Source organism: Mangifera indica, chromosome 8 (assembly GCF_011075055.1).
Source record: "Mangifera indica cultivar Alphonso chromosome 8, CATAS_Mindica_2.1, whole genome shotgun sequence".
NCBI lineage: Eukaryota > Viridiplantae > Streptophyta > Magnoliopsida > Sapindales > Anacardiaceae > Mangifera > Mangifera indica.
This window is the reverse complement of record NC_058144.1, coordinates 7,279,436-7,292,774: the sequence shown is the minus strand read 5'-3', so window position 1 is coordinate 7,292,774 and position 13,339 is coordinate 7,279,436. Positions and strand designations below refer to the sequence as shown.

The window sequence follows — 13,339 nt, the reverse complement described above, 5'->3', positions numbered from 1 at the left end:
TGGACCAAGAAGAATCAGAACCATATCCAGAATTAAGATCTAGACTAGTTCCGTCCAATTGAAAAATTAAACAAAATTATTTTCAAATCGCCTACATTATCTTCTTTCCAGCTATTGAATAATAAAACCAGAAGCAACATAATTATATCAATAATTGGGACTCATCATCAATCAGCATAAGAGTTTGTCCATCTATCTACTTCATATTACCTGTTCAATATTTTTCAAATAAGTAACCAACAACTAAGGCAGACCAGAGAACGTGAAAGATATCAATCAAATTAGAGCTTAAGTCATCGCAAAAACAAAATTTTATAAGAATTAGCAGGCACTTGAAGGTTTTTGCCATACCAGGAATATACAATTTTTCAGAATTGAAATTATTTGGGGCTTATTGTTCTACATCCTGCAAGTATTTGCAGCTTTTTAATTCAATCATTGAAATTCATCACATGTATGAACCTTCCAGTTTATGAATACATTAGTGCATATAATTCATCACATGTATTAACCTTCCAGTTTTGAATAACACCGACTTGTTGTTAGGACATCTATTTTCGATGCTCAAACCTTCACCATTCAGTATAGGAGAAGGCTGGAAAATTCCTGGTTTAATGAAATTTGCCAATCAGAAAACGAAGCCTAATGCAACCACATTTTCCCCCAAATCTCTAACACTAAAATTAGAAGGATAGCATAAAATTTGAATCCGCCAAAATCAACAATTTCCATAATAATCAAAATCCCATATCTACAAGTAGCAGGGTAAGACCCTGAATCAAATAACTTAGACAAGATACAGTTCATCTAAATACAACTCAGCTCAAATCTAATAGCAACACCATATTCAATTTGACCTTTTTGGGCATCCCTCTTAATTTTTGAACATTCTTACAGTGACAGAAGGCCGAAAAATGCAACTTTGCTTGTTGGAAATTTCAGCTCTACAAAAGCAAGTGCTTAAAAAAGAGGTAACACTTTACACAGAATCAACCCCTTCAACCTGCTGCCGGGCCAGATACCTTTCCCTTCGTTCTTTCTGAGAAAGAGAATCGGAGCAGAAGACAATATTAGAACATGTGCAAGTAGTGTAAAACAAATACAATTAAGTGTAATGCCTCACCCATTCATCTATAACAAGTCCTTCCCCAACAATTCGGGGTCCCGTGTCTTCTGGAGGCTTCTTGCGTGCCTCAAGGGCAGCCTCTGCCTCAGCCAATTGACGTTTGAGTTTATCCAACGCCTTAGCAGAAACAAAACCCATATGTAATGATTATGAAAACCCTTAATGGGTAGTAAAAATGAACAAATAATCAGAAACGACAAGCATAACATGTCATCATAAAGATAATGTGCAACTCACAGGGCTAGGACGTTCTGGGTCAAGGAAAACAACCCGTAAAATTTGCTCAACTGCTACTTGATCCTTTTGCTCATCAAACTGCATTGTTATAAAACATGTCTTTTCAGCAAAAAAATCGTGCTGTCAAGTAGTTTGTGAAAGGAAATAAACATGAAAAGCTGAATGAGCTAAGCAGGAAAACAACCTAGAAACCTTTAGAAGACCACATTTAAGACTTGTTCAAGTACAGAAGTAAGCTCTTTGACTTAGATATATATGTTATTTGAATCACTGTCGGAAGATTGTTAGGAGCAGCTGCTATTACAACAGATAAAGAATTAATATTAAACAGTAGAAAACTGAGATCCAAAATTCCTTGTGTGGTCTTAAGAATAGAGCAGGTAATGTGTAAAATTCAGTACTATTCGCACCAAACTTTTCAGAATCAATCAAGCCAACAGGTGGAGGTCTTCAGTAAATTACTAAAGAACAAAATAAAATAATATTGTTTAAATATGAAGAATAATTCTAGGACACAGAGAGGAAATCAGAGCTTCAAACCAACTGATGCTGAACTATCAACCAATTTGAATTCATGGACAACAGATGACTCAAATAGCTGACTGATTTGTGACCCAGGATCAAAGAAATGGAGGGAGAAAAAAAAAATATCAGAGAAAGATCTCTTTTGAACAATGCGGAGACACAAAACTGAATGTCAAAGAATGGATGCCTATGCCTTAAAGTACTTTAGATGTATGACCTATCCTGAATAACTAGCCAAGCGGAATAATACAGAATAGGACCATGCGTATCATAGTATATGAATAAAATTTGAAGGTGTGATTGATGATGAAGAGGCACAAGTGCTCGGTAAAAGTGATTTAGTTCTAAGACAAAAATACAAGAATAACAATTGATTGGCAACAATTTAATGAATGAACTAAGAGGTGTAAAAATCAGTTGTGAAAGAAGAAGATGCAAACTTTCAATCTGACAAAATAAGACTTAATTGTAACTTCATTACTAATTGGGATACATGTAGAGCATCAATAGATCTTGTAAGTACAAGCAGATTTCATTATCTAAATCAATAATATATTGTTCAGATGCACTAATAATGTACTAACATCCCAAATACCAGCCCTGAATTGATCCGGAACATAAAAAAGCTCCTTTATCTATTGTTATCCCATCATAAAATAGATAAGTTCTCCTTTGGTTAATCACATATTGCCACTCACTTAGGATTTTAATGATAAAAATTTTGATTGTCAATAGTAAAATAATATCTCATAATTATATGCAATCCCATATCAGTTTCCCAAAATCCATCAGATATGAAAAGAAAAATTAAGGTTAATGGTTAAGAGTTTGGGCCTGCACAATTACCAGCTCTGGGACATAGTCCATTTCTCCTTTCACCTTTAAGCTCATGATCTTAAACTTGACTTTGCTCTTCTGATCTACTGGTCTCTCATTGTTCTCAGGAGGCTCCACGAACTTGAATACTGACAATTAAGTAATCGGGTTAGAAGGGACCGAAATGATTAAAGGAATTTTTTGTCACAAATATGAAAAAATAACAGAAAGCATCTCAAGATGAGATGAACAAAGAAAATGACAGATTGGACAGATGAATTACCTGTTGCAATAAGACTTTCACCAGGAGCAAGTATTCCCCCTGGAGGACGCATGTAACAACTCTTTGGTGCAGTTGTTTGGAACTGTAATGATAAGTAGGTAGCAATAAGATGGCCACGTCTTGGTTTTCAGTCTTAAGTATAAATGGCAGATAGAGAACGGATACCAAGGAAAAAGAAGTGTGATGCAATGTATATTGTCTACTTGAAAGCCCTTGCAATAGTATGATAGCAGAAGTGTTTACAACCATTTTATGCTAAAAACGGACAAAAGCAGAACATAAGCAGGGCTTGCTACTTATTTTAACAGCTAATTTTTCCTAGACTTGCATCAAAATTTCCCCAACATGAATGAATTTAAATTTCCCAACAAAAATTTCTCTGACATGCACATGCGCTAAAAAAAAAAAAAGTTCAGGTATTCTGACATAAGTAATACCGGTTACTAGAGAATCTTGCCAGTAAATTAGTTTTAAATTTAGGGCAAAATTCAATTTGATCAGCAAGCCATGCCTTCTTCAAATTTTTTTCCACGAAAATAAGATTTCACTAAAATGAAAATGTGTGTGACAAGACTGGATATAAGAAAAATCAAACATCAACATTAAAAGCAATGGGCAAAGAAACATTGACAAAAACATTTTCCATACCTTGAAAGCTACATGAGACTTGCTAGTGTTTTTAATGGAAATGGCGCTCCTAACCTGCTTACCGGGTTCATCTTCAAATGCAACAAAGAATAAATATATCAGGCATTTTGAAGAGACATATATACCTTGCAAACATCGACTGAGAAAGAAATTTGACCAACAATATGGTTTTTAATCATTTAACAAAATTATAAAGTGAAACCTGGACAAAGAAAATAGAAGAAACAAAAAATTAAGAAAGTTAAATGACCAAGAACTCAAATACTGAAGTAACTTAGATATTAACATGAATGAAAACAAGGTCGAACTAAGAACTCAAGCAGAACCGATTTACTTTACTTAGCACGGTATGCAACAAACAAAAAAGCATACAGAATCTTATTTCGGGTGACTGAAATAAGCCTGAATTACTTATCTGCTTAAAAAAACCTAATCATGGAGTCGAAGCAAAAATAAAAAAATAAAGATTCTTTATCTACAAGCTGGATGAACACATCGCAGATCAACAAAATCACATTTTGGGCCACATTAACCAGAAAGATAAGCAGATCATGCAATGAAAGAGATTGAAGGAAAAAAGAATAATTTTGAATTCTTAGAGATTTAAATTCGATAGACTGAATGAATGGCTGCGAATTTAAGAAAATAAAATATATTTCAACTCAAAAGAGAAGACATATCACAGAATGGACTGCAAAAGACAGGAGATCTTATTAATTCTAGAGATTAAATAACAAAAGCCCACATAAGCCACTATTAAATGAAACCACTAAACATACTTCAAAGTTCAAATCAACCAAATCAGAAGAAAACAATTTGAAAAACAGCAATCAATAAACAGATAAAACACAACAAAGCAAAAGAAAATAAAATGGAAAGATATTAGTCTCCAGAACCAGATCACCAATTTCCAAAAGAAGAAAAATTTCATTTCTAAAGAATGAAAAAAGAAACCCAGATCAGAAAAAAAAAAAAAAGCAAAGTAATCATTTAAAAAAAAAAAAAAGCCTTACAAGGAAAGTAGAGCTTGTTAGGAGGATCAAGTCTGAGTCTTCTCCTGGTAGGAAGAAAAGACTTGGCCATGGTAGAAACATTAGAAGAATGAGCAGCTGATCTTATTCCAACTTGCTGAGTATTGTTCTGCTGATAAACATTGTTGTTATTCATTGAAGAAGACGAAGAAGAACCATTGCTTGATTGCCAAAACGGCATTTTACACAGACTCCAAACCTTGCCTTCAGACCCAGAACCTGATTTCTGCTCATCAACAGCCATGGAATTTTTTTAAAAGTTTTTTGTTTGATTAATATAATGAATATATATAAGTTTGTTTATATATAAAATGTTAATAATTATCTTGCCTGTCTCTGCTGGTGAAAGCTCTTTATCGTATCAAATGACAAAAATGGTTCGTGCTATGTGTGTGTAAATATGACCTTTCCTTGCAGTATTGCCTGTTTTTTATGGTTGAAACAAGAGGGGCTTCGCTTTTACTCCCCTGCTTAGCTCAGCGCTATTGTTGGATCTCAAATTTCTTAGCTGTAGATTTTTTTCTAAATTGATGTGAACGTTTCGAGTCCCATTTTCATATCGATTCCCGGACTTTTTACAGCTGGATCTTATTGCTTTGTACTACTACCAGTAAGTTTTGTTTTCAGAATGACATGTTTTTTCAGTCCCTCTTTTTTTTTTTTTTTTTGTCTTTTGAATAAATACAGTAATATCCAAATAAAATTGAAATTAATTTGTCAAAAAAAATTGAAATTAAAAAAAAGGAAAGGTTGACAAAATTAAAAAAAAAAAAAAAAAAAAGTAGGGATGGGAGCATAATGTGTCATGATGTTAGAACATGTTCCTTGTGGTGACAATTAAAATAGCAGAGACTGAGTGATACTCTCCATGTGGCCCTCTTGCATAAAGCATCTCTTCTTTCCAATTATTATTTAACCTCCATTTTAACACATTGGTTGGCCAGATAAGTAACTTGCCTGCCTTCAATCAAACGCCCTTGCCGTACGTAAAGTCACTTTCCCCTTGTCATATCTTTGACGCTCTCTAATAACCTTATGCTTCATTTCACTCCTACCATTTTCCATATTTTTAAACCAACAAGTTTGACTTTGAGCATGTTCTCATAATTCAAATAAAAAATATATTATTAATTATAAATTGAGAGAGAAGAGATTATGTTTTTGGATATCCAATTTGATGTTTGGCCCATTGTTAGTAATTACGGAAACGAAAGAAAAAATAATACGAGAATTATAAAATTATAATATGATAAATAATTAAAAATAAGTTTGTAAAAAAAAAATTTTAATATGATATATATATATATATGAATTTAATATGATACATTGTTAATAATATGTTTTTAAAAATACAAAAGATATCTGAAAAGAAGAGAGCAGGAGAGAGAAACTGGCTGGTTTTAGTGCCATAAAAGTAGAGGAAAAAAACCCTAAATACTAGGGAAAAAATATAAAATGTTAAAATTCAATTCTAGAAAAATTATTAATTTTTTAAAGTTAAAAGAGAAATAGATAATATTTTATTTATTTTTAATATATTATTAATTAAATAATGATTTTACCTATTAATTTTAATAGTTTATAAATAGAAATTTGATTTTTTTATATTTAGCAAATGAAAGATTAAGTTTGTATCAAATCTATAGTGGGAATATGTCTTTAAGCCATTTATCTTTAACAAAGATCATTTATGTGTCTACATCGTAAAGATTTATATTGGCATTTATCCACAGTAAGAAAAACAAAATTCCACTTTTGCTATAAAAGAAACAAAAATTAAAAATGGGATCAATAATGGAGATCTACCTGAAATGGAATAAAGGAATAGTTCATATGGTTTTGCTCTTAACGCATTCAATTATTTTTATTTCTCCTGTTATTGATATTATTTATATATATATGTGTGTTGAGTAATCAATTGTGGCTCTGAGTGTGACGTGCCTAAGTTGAAAGCAATTGATCAAATTATTTATCACATCTTGAAATTCCAAAATGGATGCTTGCATCAACTCACATACACTATTTTCTTATGCGACTCATCTGATTTTTTTTAAGTGAAAATATAAAAATGATTACATAGTGGCCCATGCAGGTCTCGAACCTGCGACCTTGGCGTTATTAGCACCACTCTCTAACCAACTGAGCTAATAGGCCTATTGAATCATTGCATCGCTCAAAATTTTTCATTTTCTTCTCTTTGTTGATATCATTTTTGAGGAGGATGCTCAGAAGCTCGCGAAGGTGATCTGGAAAACACTGGCGCCATTTATGGTTGATTTACAAGCTTCTTATTTTTAAAAACAGCCCAAGCCTCGCTTTTCCAACTAATGTTTTCCTCCTAATACTAGACAATAGTACTGTTATTATGGAGAGATTGGATTGGATGAATTATTTTGTGGAGGGTTAATTTGCTAATTCAACTTATTATATAGGGTGATGGGAGGAGAGGCAGTTACACTTACGGCTTCTGGTTTCGGCCAAGCCCTCAACTTTTTAGCTCAGAATATAGAGAGACAGTTTCGATCATTTTGTTTTTCTAGTGCCATACAATACGACGTTTAAGCCTTTTAAATTTGTGCAAGCTTGGTTGGCTTTAAGCCTAATCCAACATGAAGCCCATTCTGGCCCATAACTCAGTAACATTTGTTATTTAAAGAGCTGGAAGTGGGATTGATCGGAAGATTTTGTACATATGGCTCTAACAATTTACAAATTCCAATTACTTGGAATTTGTAATTGGAATTTTCAAATTCCCGGTTTTTTTGAGAAACCGGGAAGAAAATGCTGACTCGCGCACACGAGGCCAAGTTATTAGTTCTTAAGTAATCTTAGAATAGGAAGAATTACTACGATGATTTTGTGAGCTTATTTGATTGCATTAGATTATTTATTTGAGATTAATTATAGATTTAAAATGTTCCTTTAAAACAATATATATTTTTTAAATTTAAAATTACATAGTTGTATTAAAAAATATTTATAAAATTTAAAATAAACTAATTATGTAAAAGAAATTCAAGATTCAAAATTTTCTATAAACATATTTTTTGCTTATCCAAAGTAACCAAATTTAAAAACATTTTAAACATTAAACTTGATTTAATGAACATTTATAAACATGGCCTCTTTTGAAAGGAAAAAAAAGGCCCTGAGTAGTGGCTACAATTGCTCTATGCTTAATTAAGAGCTATATATGTACACAGAACAAGGATGATAATGGGTTAGTAAGGGATAATATCTTTAATCATCTGTGTTTCTATCCTCGCCTTGTCTCTGGTATTAGAATAACGGGTTAGGTTAGGTTAGATAAGGGATAATACCTTTTTTTGTATAAAATTTTTCTTTTTTCTTTTTCTTATTGTCTCTGCTAGGTAAATTTATATTTCTTTCATATTCTCATCCCTATTAAAAAAATAATAAAATATTTATTAAATATCAAAATATATTTGTAATAGTTTAAAATTTTTATCAGTAATTTAATATTTAAAAGTTTAACAAATATGTTAAAAGGAGACGATTAAAAATACATTTATCTTCATTCCTAAGTGTGAAGAGTTTAGTCGTTTCTATCATTATTCCCATCTTTATTCTAGTTGGATAATTCCCTTCTATTTAGGAAAGAGTAGGTTAAAACCCAGTTTGAAACACTGAATTGTCATCCCTAACTTAGGGTTGTTGATTTGTCTTTTGGCTTATAACATTACCATATTTAATTGACAGTCACTTGGCCCTAATTGTAGGCTTCACTGCATATATTGCTTTACTTCCCCTTTTTCTCTACTTCCTACGGTTAGCCAAGTTCATCTTAATCACCTTTGTTGATGATGACCTATACTAATTAAAGGCTTGTCCAGAATTATGAAGCAATGACCACAAGACTGACCAGTGAGGAGCTGTGTTTAGACTCCTTTACCACTCATGCGAGCCAATCCTATAGCAAGGGCAACAAACAAAATAAAGTCTCGAGGTAATTCATATTTTTATAAGTTTAATTTAGTGAGATTAACAAAATTGATGAATCTTCCTTGTACATGATTAATTCTATTAAAATTATAATGCCCAACTCATACATAATTATGTGATTGAAAATAAAATCACTCGATCTTTCAAGGAACAGCTGCAAGTGATTCTGGCTGCTGCCATCCACGCTCTGCTCCTCGAACAGAATTCGTCTATTATGCTTTAATTTTAAGCTTCTCGTTTATGATCTTTGGGTTAGAGACAGACACTAAAAAAATTAAATAAGAGATCAGAGTGAAGATGTGTGCTAACAATTCTCTCAATTTCTATATATAAACAATTATACAAGTTACAATTATCTACCACCTCATGAACATATATATATAAAACCGCTACATGAGAGTGACAAATTCGAATCAATAACTATAAGTTGTTGATTCCTCATACAAGCCTTCCGAAATTACTGCAACTCTTGACCAGTTTAGTTGTTGGGACCCCAACAGCTCAAGTACATGACTGTTCTCAAAGATTCCTCTGATGACTTCGCAATCTGTTCTCTTATTTTGCTTGAAACCACAGCAGTAGATGAAGAAGACAACTTCTTGGACGACTGAGAAAATGGTCTGATATTGTTTTTGGCACGTTGATTTAATGATCTAATGGTGTAGTTCCATCTGCAGAATCCTTGATCTTTCAGGGCTTCAACTGCTGCAACACTGGCTGCAACTATCCAGGCTTTGCTTGTTGAACTCATCTCCAATGTATTCTTCAGATACTCTTCTCTTGTTAACAATTTGATGATTTGATAGCCTCAGTGGCCGAGTGATCTTGTTTATATAGGGATGGATGCTGGGATGGTATAGGAGTGAGTGGAGCCAGAAGTTTGGGAAATGAAACCAGTGGCTGCAGCTTTTGCAGGTGGTTTTAGTAGTCACGAAACCAATGGATTTTTGAGTTAGCACTAAGCAGATGTAGATGGGAAATTTGTGTAAAATGACTTGAGTGTCCTTCTAAATCCTCTTTGTCAGTCTTATCGGTGAGGACAAAATGGATTATTAGGAACATGACGACAAACAAATGCTGGCAAAGCGCACCTGGTTTTCCTTTATTAAAATCCATTTAAGCCTGAAGTATCGGATTAGAAACCACTTGTTCATTAAAACGTGGGAAAAGGACGCCTAGTGGCTAATTTTTTAAGTTACTTAATAATTAGTTGCGCCAAACATGTGCTATGAAGGTGAAGGCTCATACATCCAATGATTCATTAAAGCATTTACAAAATTATTAGATGGTAAAAATCCACTCACAGAAGACTGCATTCAAGTTGGGTAGGCTTCAGCTTGATTGAGCTTAAACAAAGGAATCATAGCCCAGGCAAGAGCTAAGGTTAGCAAAATTTTTTATTTTAATTTTGAAAAAATTATTTTTTTGAAATTCATGTTTTCTAATAAAAGAAAACATTAAAAAAAAATATATGAAACAAGTTCTTAAAATTACTCTCATTTGATGTGGGACTTTGTAAATGATGAGGGGGTCAAGGTGTTTTTGAAGTGTATCTTTGCACTATTAGATTTTGTAAAACCCAATTTCAAAGTCTCATCTCAGGCCAAAGATTTCTAATATCTCATCCCACCCATATTTATATAAATATATTTACCATTTTCCTTTCTATCACTATTCAATTAGAAAATGTATCTTATAATTTTTGAAGGTAACGACGTAATGTTGTTGAGCACATCGCATCACTATTAAGGATTATTATTCTTGTAAATTTTAGATAGGAATTTACCTATTTTTTATGTTATCTTATATATAAATAACGTGTCTGATTGTTATATTCTATTTGCATAAACCAATCACTCACGTTTATCATAATTAAATATATTTTTTAACTCTCGTGTGTTTTTTAAGAGACAATCTAAATGTAGAATAATTGTCCTCAATTTTTTGAGTTCATAACTTTCCTCACTTTAATGTATATATGAACAACACGCAAATGAGTATGATTCTTACTTACAACATATAATTAAAACGACAATTTAAGTACTTTATTAGATGATTAACACATGTCCCCGACTTAATTGAATGATTAGGATTGTTTCCTACTCAATTCTAACTTGTCTATGAATACCCTTATGGAAAGTGCACTTTAGTTTCTTTATGCTAAATTACGGATTATGGTTTAAGAAGAAAAGAAGAAGCAAAGGTAGATGGGTATGTTGATAGTGATTGGAGAAGTTGAGTCGATGATTTTAAAGATGTATTTGGTTTGAATAATTTTTATTATTGAAATTCAAATATAATTATAAAGATAAATTACTAATATGACTAAATATATATTAATACAGTGTTAGGATAATAAACATTTATAAATAATTATTGTTTGGTTAGTAATAATAGAGGAATATTGAAACATTATTTTACTTAAATATGTTTATTATGATAAATTAAATTTATTAAAAATAAAATTAAGATTATTTTAATAATTTTTTAATTTATACAAAAAATATGATAAACAAATTACTTTTATATTATTGTTAATTCAATTTGATTTTAATTTTTTGTTATCTATTAAATCAAATAAGATAATATCATTAATTTAAAAAAAAATATTAGGGTAATCTCTTATTTTGCAGAACTAAACACACCCTAAAAGCAATCCAGCCCTCCTGGAATTCATGCAAGCAATATGTGGTTGCTGAATCCACTACTAAGTCCGAATATTTTCAACTACTGCTACTGCAAATAAAACCTTTGGCTTCCAGAGGTTTGGTGCAGTGACGTCAATCTCAGAACTGTAAGCTAGGAAATTACAAATGTTATCCCATAATCCTCAGTTCATGTTATCATCTCTTATACAGTGTGAGTTTCAATGACATGAAAGTTCATAAAGTAAGAATGCGGAGAGAATGAACTTCGCATAAATGCATGGGATCTTTTTTATTTATACATTCATCAAGATAATATATATATATATTACAGAGAAACGCAGTCATCGAGGGAAATTACAATTTCCCGAAATTATATATTATACAAATACAATCCACATACTTTTATGTACAGAAAGTTTACGAAGCTGCTTCTATGTGCCTCAGGAAATTGCAGCCACGGACAGCACTCAAACCTTATACATGGACACCTGCAGCTTGAAAAGTTCAATTAGGTCCCCAGCAACTCAGGTACATCACGGTCCTGAGAGACTCCTCAGCTTGTTTAAGCTTGCTAGCATCACTGCCTTTAGAAACACTGTTGCGATTTCTGATGTTAGAAGCTTCTGAAAATTTACTCACATTCTCAGAAGAACAAGGTGATGTACAACCAGAGTCACCTCTGGAAGCTTGGCCCTTGCTTCCATGCATTCCCTGAGATCCTAACTGAAAAAATTCCCGGCTTATGTTCCTAAACATCTTCACCAGTTCCTGAAAAAACTTAATTACTTTTGAGGAAGAACCAGAAACAAAATCTTGTTAGTCAGAAATAAACTGGACTGGAAAGGATGATATACAAGTGATAATATAGCTACTGCGCTTAACCTAGAAATGTAGCTCCACACATATATAGGGGGTGAATAGCCAGTTAAAAAAGAAAGGGTGAGAGGTTTTGTATATAAATAAAGTTGTCGGTTTCAAGATGCACTTTTCATTAGCGGCTTTGAATAGTTTCTTTAATTCATTCAAAGATCGTCTAGTACTAAACCACTTGGCAAGATCCCTTCCCTCGGTCTTTAATACTCTGTTGCTTTTAACCGCTGATTAAAGGAGACAATTACATGTGATCGGAGAATTGATATTATTAAATTCGAGGAGTCAACAGTATAACCAGCGGCCACATGCGCCTCCGCCCTACTGTCATGAAAGATACAACATTCAATGACAAAGAAGTCCTTACCTTACCATCCTCAATAGTAGTTATTAAATTACACAATTAAAGGCCCAGACTTTGCTTATAAAATAAATAATTTTTAACTTGCCATTATTCCTCCTTATTTCTTTACAATAAAGAAACGACATTAATTAATTAATATTGGTACAGATTTAGAAAGATGCTTAGCACGTTGCACCAACATTCATTGGAGCAGAAGGCACATAGCCATGTGAATAAATGGATACCATAGACACGTACGTTTGACTCATTTGGATAAGACTGACACTACTAGCTAGCCACCCATTCTTCGGCCTGAAGGCTTATACTTGAAGTAACGTTGACCCAAAATTAGCCTCTGTGAGCTTTCGAAAAAGGCCAACTGACTATTTTCCACCTGGGTTAATACAAACCTAATTATTTATTTATTAATTATTAAAAATTTAAAAATTTATTTATTTATTAAATTTTATTATTATTATTAGAGATAACATTATAATTTAATAAAAATATTTTAAAAAATAAAAAATTTATCATATTTTTATTCATATATTTAAAAATTAATAAATTCTCTTTATCTAAAGTTTAAAATACTTTATTTTTCCCTTAAAATTTTTTTAGTATATTGTCAACAACATTTTCTCTCTCTCTTAGTTTTTCTCTGGATTTGCTCCTTTTCCAACCATTATAAGTTGATAAAATTGGTTGACGGAGATAAATCATTATTCTCTAAAAAAAGATATAATTCGTCTTCATCGGTGCTTTATTCAATCTCAAACTCGTCTATTAAACATAAGAATTTGACTGCCATCATAGTTATAAAGACCTTTTAACTTTGAGTAGTCAACGTAG

General features: G+C 32.1%; 2 protein-coding genes and 1 non-coding gene across 4 annotated transcripts; all 3 read right to left on the bottom strand.

The window, feature by feature from the left end:
• Window positions 1-702: 702 nt before the first annotated feature.
• LOC123222660 (vesicle-associated protein 4-2-like) lies at window positions 703-4,953 on the bottom strand. 2 transcript variants are annotated; one of them, XM_044645546.1, is made up of 7 exons: window positions 4,649-4,947; window positions 3,636-3,706; window positions 2,988-3,069; window positions 2,735-2,853; window positions 1,364-1,441; window positions 1,124-1,243; window positions 703-1,039 (listed from the first exon to the last, which is right to left on the bottom strand). In XM_044645546.1, the coding sequence occupies exons 1-7, from the start codon at window positions 4,908-4,910 to the stop codon at window positions 980-982; spliced, it is 792 nt and encodes a 263-aa protein (XP_044501481.1). In that variant the 5' UTR covers window positions 4,911-4,947; the 3' UTR covers window positions 703-979. The 2 variants fall into 2 exon arrangements, 1 of the variants encoding a protein (XP_044501481.1); XR_006503688.1 differs by lacking the exon at window positions 703-1,039 and adding an exon at window positions 1,548-1,657 and having other exon boundaries at window positions 4,649-4,953.
• Window positions 4,954-6,746: 1,793 nt separating this feature from the next.
• TRNAI-AAU lies at window positions 6,747-6,820 on the bottom strand. The gene has a single exon. It is a non-coding gene; the product is annotated as a tRNA-Ile (tRNA).
• A 2,107-nt stretch (window positions 6,821-8,927) lies between these two features.
• On the bottom strand, window positions 8,928-9,534 carry LOC123224176. Its single transcript, XM_044647754.1, has one exon. It carries the CDS (start codon window positions 9,378-9,380, stop codon window positions 9,108-9,110), a length of 273 nt encoding a protein of 90 aa, XP_044503689.1. The 5' UTR covers window positions 9,381-9,534; the 3' UTR covers window positions 8,928-9,107.
• Between the last annotated feature and the right edge of the window lie 3,805 nt (window positions 9,535-13,339).